The 13788-nt window shown below is 42.2% G+C and overlaps 1 protein-coding gene and 1 pseudogene across 1 annotated transcript; one reads left to right on the forward strand and one right to left on the reverse strand.

Moving 5' to 3' along the window:
• Nucleotides 1-409: 409 nt before the first annotated feature.
• On the reverse strand, nucleotides 410-1354 carry LOC136175183 (olfactory receptor 52K1-like). The gene has a single exon (XM_065945504.1). It carries the CDS (start codon nucleotides 1352-1354, stop codon nucleotides 410-412), a length of 945 nt encoding a protein of 314 aa, XP_065801576.1.
• An 8174-nt stretch (nucleotides 1355-9528) lies between these two features.
• LOC136175774 (olfactory receptor 52M1-like) lies at nucleotides 9529-11409 on the forward strand (annotated as a pseudogene).
• Nucleotides 11410-13788: the final 2379 nt, after the last annotated feature.

A 13788-nucleotide genomic window follows, 5' to 3' on the forward strand; every position in this document is an offset into this window, starting at 1 on the left:
GCTTCAAACTAAAGGAACATTCCTGCCTTGGATGAAATGTTGACCCTTATCTAAGTCTTGACTGGATTAATTCACCAAATCCACTTAGTAAATTACCTCAAAAGCATCTCTGTGTTATTAGGTGATGCTGGGGAGAAGGGTGGGTCAAACCTTTGCCTCTGGTAGAAAAATGGGGTCTTTGCTGTCTTCTCTAAGTCAGCAGTTAGAGTCCAGAGGCTACCAGAATACAAGGAACCTTAAGTTCTCATTAGACTGGTGGCTCCAAGTTTCAGGACACCAGTTTTTCATTTCCCCAGGAAAGAACTGAACATAAGTCTGGCAACATTCTACTTCCTCATTCCCTCATTCCTTCACCCCTATTCAGTTTTCTACCTGTCCCACCCTCTCTCTGCCTGCACCTCACTGTCACTTACACACCATTTCTCCGGAATAGTCCTAAGACTCGCTCACGAATCTGCTTGGTCTTGACCCCATAGATGATGGGATTGACCATGGGTGGGAAGAGCAGATAGAAATTGGCAAGGAGGATGTGCACATGTGGAGCAGCCTGGCGAGCTACTCTGTGCATGACTGAGGAGATGACAACAGGTGTGTAAAAGGCTAAAATAGCACCTATGTGGGACACACAGGTCCCAAAGGCCTTGTAGCGGGCCTCCTGAGAGGCAAGCTGTAGAACTGCCTGGAGGATGAAGATGTAAGACAAGGTAACAAATAGCAGGTCCAATACCACGATAAACATGGCCACAGCAATGCCATAGATGTTGTTGAAGCGAGTGTCCCCACAGGCCAGCCTTACCACGGCCATGTGCTCACAGTAGCAGTGGGCAATCACTGGACCTCGGCAGTAGTGGAAGCGTCTGAGCAGAAAGGGGAGTGGAGTCATGAGTGTCACAGCCCGAGTCACAGCAGAGAAGCCAATCTTGGTGATAAATGGCCCGGTGAGGATGGTGCTGTAGTGCAGTGGCTTGCAGATGGCCACATAGCGGTCAAAGGCCATGGCCAGCAGCACCGCCGACTCCATGATGGAGAAGGAGTGAAGAAAGAACATCTGGACCAGACAGGCATAGAAGTTGATCTCTCGATCCCTGAACCAGAAGATGCCCAACATTTTGGGAAGTGTTGTAGAAGAAAGGACCAGATCAATGATTGCCAACATGGCCAAAAAGAGGTACATGGGCTCGTGGAGGGCTGCATCAGCCTGAATGATGAAGAAGAGGGTGCAGTTGCCAAGCAGAGCCAGTGTATAGGCTGAGCAGAAGGGAATGGAGATCCAGACATGTAGGTGCTCCAGGCCTGGGATCCCCATCAACAGGAAGACTGCTGGATGAGTTGAGGTGGTATTGGAGGCAGACATGGCCAACAGAAATTCTCTTTCTCTGGTCTCCTTCCACAGGGCCCTTCCAGGGAGTACACAGCGTCAGCAGGATTATAGTGTTCAAGTTCAAACTCTGATCATTTATATGGAAGGCTTAGTCCTTGACCCTACTTTTGGACCTTAAAAGAAATTACAAAGTAATCATAATATGAATTGTGAAACATTATATATCATATCTTCTCTCAAAATGCTTATAAAACTATTGAGTGGTCAGAATGTCAAATCACAATAGAGCTAAGAAGACATCCTTCATAGAAGAACTGAGTGGATGAAGAGCTTTTGTGGTCTTTGTGTAGTGAAGGACAGCTTTATAAAGGATATAGATACCTGCTCAATTCAAATCTTACCCTAAAACATTCACTGTCTTCCTTTGCCTCCCATCTCAACCTATACTCCTAATTACAACGGAGAGTTTCTCTTCTAAAATGTCAAGCTTGAATACATAACAAATAATTAAGCCTGGCACTTACTTAAAAGTCGCTTCCTCTAAGTATTGATATTATCGGTCATTACTTGACACTCAGAAATCTCAAGTAGGGCCATAAAGCTCAATCACCTCCAGTTAACTTTAGAATGTGAAAAGCCCCATTATTCTCCTTCCCTTCAACTTTAACTTTTATCTTGATATACTTCTACCTCAACTACTTTTCTTTCTACAATTCATAACATTCAGAAGAGATGCTCCACTCAATTTTTGAAAGGCTGGCCTCTGAATTTCTTGGGTTTCACATCTTTTTTCTTCTTTCTAGGATTTTTTATCTTCTTTCACCTGTTTTTATCATCATTTATTGTGAAAATGCAGAATCATTTGTTTCCCAGAATTTTGAATGGTGTCCCTTCTCTTTTCTCTCAGTTCCTACATAAAGTTTCTTCTGAGGATTAACTGAGACAATCTTTTAAAACACTCAATACAGTGGATGAAAGAATAAAGAAAATGTGGCATATATACACAATGAAATCCTATTAAGCCATATAAAAGGAGAAAATCCTGCATTGCGGCAACACAGAGGGATACTGAGGGCATCATGCTAAGTGAAACAAGTAATACAAAGAAAAGCAAATACTGGATGATATCACTTACACATGGAACCTAGAAAAAAGAAAAAACCAAACTCATAAAAACAGATTGGTGGTTGGGAGGTGGGGGTTGGGGATATGGTTGAAGGTGGTCAAAAGATACAAACTTCCAGTTATAAAATAAGTTCTGGGGATATAAAATGCAGCATGGTGACTTCAGTTGAAAATAGTCTAGGGACTTCCCTGGTGGTCCAGTGGTTAAGACTTTACCTTCCAATGCAGCAGGTATGGGTTTGATCCCTGGTCAGAGAGCTAAGATCCCACATACCTAACAAGAAACATAAACCAAAACATAAAACAGAAGCACTACTGCAACAAATACAATAAAGATGAACAAAATACTCTTGTATATTTGAAAGTTGTTAAAAGAATAGATTTTAAAGTTCTCATCACAAGAAAAATAACTATGTGAAGTGATAGATGTTAATTAGTGGTAGTCATTTTGTACTATATCCATGTACCAAATCACTGCATTATACACCTTAAGCTAATTCAGTGTTATGTCAACTGTATTCCAGTAAAACTGGAAATTTTCTTTTTTTAAAAAACAAGCACAAATCTAGAACATTAAAAAGAGTTCAGTAAATGTGAACATGTTTTTGAATTGAGAAATCAAAAATGTTGACAGTCATATGGTTGGTAAGTGTCAAAGATCAAACTTGAACTTGGAGAACTCTGGTTTCCTACCTTCAAATTCAGTGTCTTATATCACTTAAATCTGCTTCCACCTTGTTGCTCTATAAGTTTTTCATGCTCAGGTTAAGTTGTTCATGCTCAGATTGAAAAAAGCTTTGCAATCTAAAGAATTGGGCCCATTTAGTGCCACTGTACCAGGAGAAACTCAATGATATTTTTAAAGTTTTAGCTTCCTCACCTTTCAATAATGGTAATAACTATACCTCCCATGACCATCTTACTGAGCTTTATTGTGAAGAAAGATGGAATCATGAGAACAGACCTTGATAACTGTAAAGCATTGTACACACACCACCATTACTGTGATCCTTCCCTAGCACAAATTTCCCTTATCTTCTAAGTTTTTCTTGATTAATATCAGCACAATCCTGTATCCCTTGGCTTCAAACCTTCCTCCAGCTAATAGTCCTTGTTTCTCTTCCCCTTCACAGCACAACTTGTTCAGAAGTTTGACTGTATGAAATTTCTGCCTCCTCATCTCTCATTTAATTCTCAGTCTTTCCCAGTCTAGCTTCACTACTCCCTGTCCACTGATCCTGTTATCACTTCCTTTCCCCTCACTCTCACCTTCTCCTTTTCTGCTTTTTATTCTCACACTTCTCTAGGTGTTCTCTTTGATTTCTTTTGGCTTTGTTGTTTTTTAACCTCTGTCCAGGGAATTCTCAAACACATGACTTTTACTTTTACTATTAGATATTTTCAATTAGATGTTCCACAGTCATCACAAATAAAATATGGCCAAAACAAATATTTCTCTCTCCCCACAAAATATTTCCTCCCCGGGATGTGTCCATCTCAGTAGGCATTGCTGCTGTCTGTCCTATAGTGAGCTCAGAACCCTAGGGACAATCCTTAATGCTCTCCCCTCTTCCTTCATATCCAATTCATCAGTAAATCTTATTAATCTGCAAAATGTATTTCACTCCTTATGCTTTTCTTTTTCTCCTGCCAACACTCTTATTTAAATCACCATCATCTTTCACCCAAACTACAAAAGCCTCACATCTGGCCTCAGTGGTCTGTATATTGGACACTCTGTAATCCATTCTCCTTACTACAGATGAAGAGACTAATTTATATTATGCTCGGCCTTGCCTAAGACCTTCTTGGAATTACCACTGCACTAAGGATGAAATCCACACTCCGACCCTGGTTTACAGGTACCTGCAGGCGTCTGGTCACTGCTCATCTTTCAGCCTCATCCCCTCTCACCTATGCTTCAGTCATGCAGCTTCTGCCACACCCTGCTCAATAATGACACCCTGTGAACCATCTGAATTCTCTCATGCTGCTCTTCTCCTCTCTATGCCCTTTGTCTTCCCAAAGTCATATCATCTCTTGCCAGAGTCATTAGAAAGCTCTCCTTATAGTTTTCCACCCCACTCCATCTATCTACCACTGTGTGATAGACCTACTGGAAACCACTGGCAATCTCATGACTACAAAAGAAACTTAAAACTGCTTAACATGGATACAAACTTGGTCTTACCTAAATTAGCCTCACTTCTTACCATTCTTCTAAAAAAATATTTATCCCAGGTTCAGCCACAGATTGTGTCACTTTCTGGGACAGTCTTGCTTGCAGCTCCCATCATTTATCTGGAATAATTTCCTCTGCCTATTTCCACACCTGGCTAAGATCCTGCCACCATCTTGGTGAAGCCTTCTCAGACCCCTCCAAGAAGATTTTCTCAGTGTTTTCAATGAGGACTCATTAATGGGCTGAATTAAATAACATGGGAAGAGAGTGATATATGTTGCTAATGCACTTATCTGGCCATTCATTGGACTGTGAATGCTTTTAGTACAAGAATTTTGCTTTCTTCATTTCTGTATTCACAGACTCTGTTGAACCTGGTTGTTGCTCAGTAGGTGCTCTTTAAATAAATGCATAGGGGAGGGAGGCTCAAGAGGAAGGTGATACATGAATAATTATGGCTGATTTGCATGGCTATTTGGCAGAAACCAGCACAACACTGTAAAACAATTTCCCCCAATTAAAAATCAGTTTTCAATTAGTCATTAAAAGATAAACAAATGCATGAAGGACTCTCTCAATGAAGAAACTTCCTCCTCTGTGCTGTTGGATAATATACCATCTGATGCAGAGTGAGGCTTACTGGGTATATCTTAAGTACCTCCACAGATGGACATTCTGTAAAACCTTCCATTAGTTTTGGCTAACTAGGTCAGGATAAGAAGTTTTTTTTTTGTTTTTTTTTTTTAGAAACTTCTTCAAGTCTAATCTCCATTTTCTCTGACTAAGCACTGGGATCAACAACATGGAAGGCCCATGACTCTGGGGCTGTGTTTTTACATTTATTGCCAGTATATCCTTGGTACCCGTAGAGAAATTCACTAATATTTCTTGAATGAATGAGAGAATATCCTCTTCTCCATGGTGTCACCCTATCCTAAGTGAATGTGCTTCTCCAGTTCCAGACATGTTTCCCCTCCCTGAGGATCTACTTCTTGGGGGCTCTTATTGACCATCACTGGTTCTCCAGTCTCTTTGCTCACACAACCTCAATCTCAGCTTCCAATTCTGTTGAAAATGCCTAATAATTCACCATCTTCTGCCTTTCCAGATTCAACAAAAATACACCTCTAGTGTCATTTACAATACAACTCTGCTTATCTGGTTTCTTCTCATTTCCATTACCCTTCAGCCTACTTGGCAGGAGTGTTCTGTCAAGTCCTTGCCTGTCATTGTCTTGTTTTTTGCCTCCACAGCCAGAATGTCAGCAAATGACAAAAGAAAGCCTGTGTCATTTATTTCGATGTTTCTCATCGAAAGTGTATGTGGCTCTATATCTGGAGAGTATTCAATCAGTGATGTAGTATAGGTAGGCTACACCTTTAACTTGAGAAGATCCTAGAATGATGATGTATATGGGAAACTGAATCTTCAAGTGATCCTGGAGGATATAAGAGGCAGATAAAGGACTGAATTTCACATCTTCTGACTCTTATACCAAGATTCAACCTACAGGACTACACTGAAAAGATAGACCTCGTTGTTGCTAGACCTTTAATAAGCGAGTATAACTGATCTGTCCCTTCCATTTCTTATTTTCGATTTCTCCTTTTATCCCTAGACCATTTCAGCAGCTGTGACTGAGGAGGGGCCAGACTGAGGCAGGAGAAGAGCAAGCAGCACTCACAGGAGGGAGGTACTAACCTCAAAGATTAAACTTGAATAACTCTGCTTTCCTACCTTCACATTCAGTGTCTTGTATCACTTATATCTGCTTCCACCTTGTTGTTCCACAAGGTCTGGGTCACTTAGCTAAGGTCTTATTGAGGTGGTCCCTAACACGTGACACAGAAGCACAGGCCTGGGAGGCAGAAGAGGGTTTCTTCTAATAATAATGTGATAGCAGGACCTAGGCTCACAGAAGATCAAGTATTTGGGGAGGGGTGAGAGAAGGTTTCCTCTTAGACAAGGACAGACACACAAGGATGAGAATGACAGAAGATGAGAAATTCAGGAGATGAGGTCATGCCACAGAGAAAGGAAGTTTTCTGTCCAGACATGAGTCCATGAGAGATGAGATGATCTGCCCTGTGCCCCCTGGGTTCACGCCGCTGATCTAGCCTGTGCTCCTCAAGCATGAAGCACTCTTACACTGGCTCTTTATTCAACATTTGGGTGGTCCCTCTGGTGGTAGTGGTTTATAATTGCCAAGTCTTACTCTTGCAACCCCATGGACTGTAGCCTGCCAGGCTCCTCTGTCTGTGGGATATCCCAGGCAAGAATACTGGAGAGGGTTGCCAGTTCCTTCTTCAGAGTAACCCCTCTAGTGATTAGTATGTAGTCAGATTTCTGCTGTTACCCTGGTTATTCTGGTTTTTTCTGCCAGTCCCAGCTCACGTGACGTTTCTTAGATCTGAGCCTCCCAGACCTCCTGTTCCAGTCCTCTGGTTTTTGGCTGATCCCAGCCTATGTCCCCCTCTCTGGTCTACTTGCCTCTCATCCCAGTTGTGCAGCTCCCTTATTGTGCCCTGTGATCACCTTCCCCTCATCCACCCTGTCCACAACAGGCCCACATGCTCTCACCCCTCAGCATGAGGCTTGGTTCATTTTCTGGAGGCTTTAGGACAAATGGTGCAGTTTTCCTCTCTTAGTGAGAAAAGGGTGGGAAAGAGGGTTATAAAGAGATCTGACTAATTCTCATGATCAGTTACTCTATTCCCTAAAGAAAAGGAAACAGTAGGCCTTGTCCCTGAGGTACAGCCAAAAGGGACCCAAGATGGGCCTGGTGTCTTCTCTGGGGAGACTGGGGACATTCTATCCCTGTCTCCAAGTCCTCTGGGGCCCCTCCCCCGGCTCCCCTCATGTCCTATTGCATCAGGCACGTCTCCCTGGAGGCAGAGCATCCTCTGGTCTCAGTGACCACTGAGCTCCTCTCCACCCTCACCCTCCTTCCTGCAGGGCCTGCTGAGGACACAGCCTCCCCTGAATATGCAAACAGCTGCCTGTTGTTAGGACTTTCTGAGTGTGACATATACAAGCAGGGTTCAGCCACAACTAGATCAAAGTTTTCTATTTATTTTGTGTTTGATTGGGTTTGGAGTTTTAATTTGCTGCTGTATTGTGGAAAGAACTGTGGTTGAATAGCTAGGGTTATGAGTGAGAAATCAGGTTTGAGTCTCAGTCTGTGACTTTGAGGAGGCTGTTAATCTCTCTGCTCCTTGGATTGTCTCTTTATCTATTAAGTGGTCCTCATCCTGGTCATGCCCACATCTCACAATTTAGGGAGGATCCAATGTAATCACTGGGGAGTAATTACCAATGCCATTATTGCTTAATTAACCATTAATAACAATACCAACAAACTGTGGGAAATTCTTAAAGAGATGGCAATACCAAACCATCTTGCCTGTCTTAGAAACCTGAATGGAGGTCAAGAAGCAACAGTTAGAACTGATCATGAAACAATAGACTGGTTCAAAATTGGGGAAGGAGTATGACAAAGTTGTATAATGTCACCCTGTTCATTTAACTTACATTCAGAACACATCCTGTGAAATGCAGGCTGACCTGGAGAAGTATCAACAACCTTAGATATGCGGATGATACCACTCTAATGGTAGAAAGCAAGAGGAGCTAAAGAGCCTCTTGTGAAGGAGGAGAGTGGAAAATCTGGCTTAAAACTCAACATTCAAAAGCTAAGATCCTGTCCCATCACTTTATAGCAAATAGAAGGGGAAAAAGTGGAAACAGTGGCAGATTTTATTTTCTTGGGCTCCAAAAATCACTGTGGATGGTGACTGCAGTCTTGAAATTAAAGGTGATTGCTTTTTGGAAAGAAAGCTGTGACAAAACTAGACAGCATATTAAAAAACAAAGACATCACTTTGCCAACAAGGTTCCTATAGTCAAAGACGTGGTTTTTCCAGTAGTCATGTACAAATGTGAGAGTTGGACCATAAAGAAGGCTGAGTGCCAAAGAATTGATGCTTTCAAACAGTGATGCTAGAGAAGACTTTTGAGAGTCCACTGGACAGCAGGGAGATCAAACCAGTCAATCCTAAAGGAAATCAAAGCTGAATACTCACTGGAAGAACTGATGCTTTGGCCACCTGATGGGAAGAAGTGACTCATTGGAAAAGACATTGATGCTGGGAAATAATGAAGGCAGAAGGAGAAGAGGGTGACAGAGGATGAGATGGTTGGATGGCATCACTGATTCAATGGACATGAACTTGGGCAGACTTCGGGAGATGGTGAGGGACAGGGAAGCCTGGTGTACTGCAGCCAATGGGGTTGCAAAGAGTTGGACATGACTTGGCAACTGAACAAAAACATTGTATATATGTCAGTCCTGGTCTCCCAATTTGTCCTACCCTCCCCTGCTTCCCCCATCCATATCCACATGTCTGTCCACTACATCTGAATCTCTATTCCTGTCCTGCAACTAGGTTTATCTGTACCATTTTTGTAGATTCCATATATATGCATTAAGATATGATATTTTTCTGACTTACTTTATTCTATGATGGAATCTAGGTCCATCCATCTCTCTAAAAATGACCCAATTTTGTTTTTAATGGTGGGTAATATTCCACTGTATACATGTACCACATGGTCTTCATTCACCTGTTGATAGACATTTAGGTTGCTTCCATGTCCTGGCTTGTATTAATAGTGTTGCAATGAACACTGGGGTACATGTGTCCTTTTGAAATATGGTTTTCTTAGGGTATATGCCCAGTAATGGGATTGCTGGGTCATGTAGTAGTTCTATTTTCAGTCTGCTAAGGAACCTCCATACTGTTCTCTACAGTGGCTGTATCAATTTACATTCCCACCAACACTGCAAGAGGGTTTCCTTTTCTCCACACACTCTCCAGCATTTATTGTAGATTTTTTGATGATGGCCATCCTGACTGGTGTGAGGTAATATCTATTTGCAGGTTTGATTTGCATTTCTCTAATAACTAGTCACATTCAACTTCTTTTTATGTGCCTCTTGGCCATCTTTATATGTCTTCTTTGGAGAAATGTCTATTTAGGTCTTCTGCCTATTTTTTTTGATTGGGGATTCCTCTAGTATACACAGGAACATATTTTGGTATGACCTTGGATCCTAATAAAACAGAAAGAAGACCTGGAAATAATTTTGTGAATATTCATCTCCCCATTAGCCAGTAGCTCTGGACTCTGAGTAAGGGCATTTCTTTGGGCAAATATTCATCTAGGCCTCACGCTTCTCCACACTAATTATTTTTTACTTCCTAGGGAGAACATTCTCCACCTCTAGGATCTCATCTTCACTCAGCCTCCAGTAAGGCAGAGAGCCCTTGCAGCCACACAAAGCTGAGCTCTAGTCATCAACTCTCACATTTAAGAAATCACTTTGTTAAACCCTCTGGAACGTCTTCATGTGACCACATCCACCTTGATTTTGGCCTGAAGATTAAACATTTAGGCTCATCCAATAGCTAATGCTGGCCCCAAGATTAAGCTTTATCATAGACTCTCTAGAGAGTCCCATGGGTCTATCTAGAGCCCCAGGTGCTGTCACTGTTATTTTTCAGCATCACTGTGTCTCTAATCAAGGAGTGTCCACTCTGAATCTTGCTAATATGATTCTGAGAAATCTCAAAACCAACCTGCAGAGTTATTAAGTGGCTAAAGAGTCAACTGTCCACCTTAGGTCATTTTCACTGTTGAAAGAGCATTATTCCTTGAAAGTCACATTGCATAAAGATATGCATTTCATTCAAATAGATATTTTTGGCTTCTGCTTGGTAAACTTGTGGACATAACACAGTAATGGCATGCCATGACATTATTCTATAACATCAAAGAAATTTTTATAGACTCTTCTCTAGTCAATGATCCTATTCCTTTTTATAGGACCTGAGAATATTCTTGTCTTTAATTTCTGGAAAAAAAGTCCTACCACATTTTGGGGCACAAGTGAGAAGGTGCACTTATAACTAGCCACGCTCACTTTTCATAATGTCTGCTTAGAGCCCAGTTTCTTCCAGTTCACTGGCATTTCAGAACAGGAGTCTGTGCATATCTGGCTCCCCATCTGCTTTGACTCCATGTACCTGTTAGCTGTGGTGGGGAATCTCACCATGCTGGCTGTGGTAGGGGTGGAGTATAGCCTGCACCCGCCCATGTACTTCTTTCTGTGCATGTCGGCTATCATTGCCCTGGTTCTATCCAGGCATCTTCCTTGCTGTGGCTTTTGACCGCTATGTAGCTGTGACACACTCCCTCATACCACAGTGCTCACACATACTGTGGTGGGATGTTTGGGACTGGCTGACCTCTGCTGGGGTGTCCTCTACATTGAACCCCTGCCTCTGATGATCTGCCTGTAGCTGCCCCCTTTACAAAGCCCATGTCCTCTCCCCCTCCTACTGGGAACCCCTGGCTGTGGTCACCTTGGTAGGTGGTGACAGCAGGGTCAACAATGTCTGTGGGATGAGCACTGGATTATGGTCTTGATCCTGGACTCAATGACCATTGCTGCCTCTTATGTGATGATTTTCAGGACCATGAAGGGTCTGGCTACTCCTGATGCCAGGCATAATACCCTGGGGACATGTGGTTCTCAAATTTGTGCTATCTTGATCTTTTATGTTCCCATTGCTGCTTCTTCCCTCATTCACAATTTGGTCATGGACTGCCCATTCCAGTACATACCTTGCTAGCCAAATTCTACCTCCTCATTCCTCCAATCCTCAATCCCATTGTCTATGCTGCCTGCACCAAGCAGATCCAGGAAAGACTTCTCTAAATTCTCAACATAGAAACTAAAATCAAATGAATGATACTCCCTTCTTTTAAATAAGCTCATGGAGGAAATAAATATGGTGGGCAGTTTCTCATTTGGGAACTTCAAGGAGTCTGAGTTGTTAGGTCCTGTGTTCTCTGGGTTTTGTAATTCCAAAGTAATGCTAATAAAAGAAAGTACAACTCTAAATTCTAAAGGGCAGAGGATTTTTTTTTTTTTTTTTTACTTAAAGTACATTTAAGCTAAAGAAGACAAAACAATCAGTAACAAGTAGCACTTGGTGTTTATTTATCATTTATTTAAATTCTTACAAACTAAACGTTATATTAGGTTGTATTGTTCACATTTTATATGCAATAGAGTAGAATATCCTTGCTCAGTTTCTTGAGCTGCTGAGATCAAATGTTTTGGCTGTAGTCTATGTAACATTTGTGGTGTCATATAATGTTATATATTTTTGTGTGTGTACTTTAATATGTAAATTAAAAACTGGGTCATTTTATCAAAATGGCCTTAGCCTTCAGGAAATGCATCTTCCTATTTAAGTCTTATCAACTGAGATTCTGCCAAAACTGCTTATATTGATATAAATGAAGAGTTCTAGAAAAGACTTAGTTGTATGTCCCAGTTACAAGGAATACTGCTCATAAAAGAATGGCCTGGAAAAAGAAAATTAGCTTCATGCAAGGAAGTAAGACAAAATAGCTATGTCTTAGCATTGCCTGTATATTTTTCCAGCAGCCGGCTCCCATCAAGTGGCCTGAAGTATGTAAAGGCTCCATGGAAAGTAAATCTTCTCCTTCCCACAGAAACTAACCTTGATCCCACTGTAGGATCCCTGATCACAATAAGCTGGCCTTTAAATGGATCGCTGAATAAAGGTGTGTGATGTTGCTTTATTAGAACATTGACTTTACCCTCCAGATTAAATAGTAGCTCCAGTATTTAGAGAAGGAATAATATATAGCTCTTAGCTACTCTTGATTCTGATTCCTAACGTAATTCTCAAAACCACACTGTAGGGGCAGAAACTACTGACCTACACTGCTGATAAGGAAAGACTTCCCCTGAAGTGATGCGAGTTCAGTTCAGTCGCTCAGTCATGTCCAACTCTTTGTGACCTCATGGACTGCAGCATGACAGGCCTCCCCGTCCATCACCAACTCCCAGAGTTTACTCAAACTCCTGCCCATTAAGTCGGTAATGCCATCCAACCATCTCATCCTCTGTCGTCCCCTTCTCCTCCCGCCTTCAATCTTTCCCAGCACCAGGGTCTTTTCAAATGAGTCAGTTCTTCGCATCAGGTGAGCCAAAGTACTGTAGTCTCAGGTTCAACATCAGTCCTTACAATGAATATTCAGGACTTATTTCCTTTAGGATGGACTTGTTGGAGCTTGCACTCCAAGGGACTCTCAAGAGTCTTCTCCAACACCACAGTTCAAAAGCATCAATTCTTCGGTGCTCAGCTTTCTTTATAGTCCAACTCTCACATCCACACATGACTACTGGAAAAACCATAACCTTGACTAGACAGACATTTGTTGGCAAAGTAATGTCTCTGCTTTTTAATATGCTGTCTAGATTGGTCGTAACTTTTCTTCCAAGGAGTATGTGTCTTTTAATTTCATGGCTGCAATCACCATCTGAAGTTATTTTGGAGCCCCCAAAAATAAAGTCTCCCACTGTTTCTCCATCTATTTGCCATGAAGTGATGGGACTGAATGCCATGATCCTCATTTTCTGAATGTTGAGCTTTAAGCCAACTTTTTCACCCTCCTCTTTCACCTTCATCAAGAGGCTCTTTAGTTCTTCTTCACTTTCTGCCACATATTTCATAGATATGAAAATAATATCCTGCTTAGACTGCACTTCTATCCCTGGAGTGCTACTCATTTAAGATTTTAGGATGTAGATGCAGACATCTAACAATTGGAGGTCACCATTAACCGCACCATAGAGCCGCCAGAACTTATGCGGGACTGGGGAAACGGACATTGGAAGGCACAAACAAAACCTTGTGCACACCAGGACTCAGGAGAAAGGAGCAGGGACTACACCAGAGACTGGTCCAGGCCTGTGAGTGTCCAGGAGTCTCCGGCAGAGGCCTGGGTGTGCAGCGGCCTGCTGCAGGGTGGGGGCACCGAGTGCAGCAGTGCATGCATGGGACCTCCTGAAGGAGGTATCTTCACTACCTCCAATAGGTTGGCCTCAGGCCAAACAACAGGGAGGGAACACAGACCCACCCACAACAGAAAACTGGATTAAAGATTTACTGAGCATGGTCCCACCCATCAGAACACCACCCTTTCCCCCTCAGTCCGTGTATCCCATCAGGAAGCTTCCATAGGCCTCTTATCCTACTCCATCAGAGGGGAGATAGAA

The sequence above is a fragment of the Muntiacus reevesi genome, chromosome 9 (assembly GCF_963930625.1).
Source record: "Muntiacus reevesi chromosome 9, mMunRee1.1, whole genome shotgun sequence".
Taxonomy (NCBI): domain Eukaryota; kingdom Metazoa; phylum Chordata; class Mammalia; order Artiodactyla; family Cervidae; genus Muntiacus; species Muntiacus reevesi.

Excerpts from the sequence above, each read along its gene's own strand:
- LOC136175183 (XM_065945504.1), bottom strand. The coding sequence starts at position 1,354 with ATGTCTGCCTCCAATACCACCTCAACTCATCCAGCAGTCTTCCTGTTG.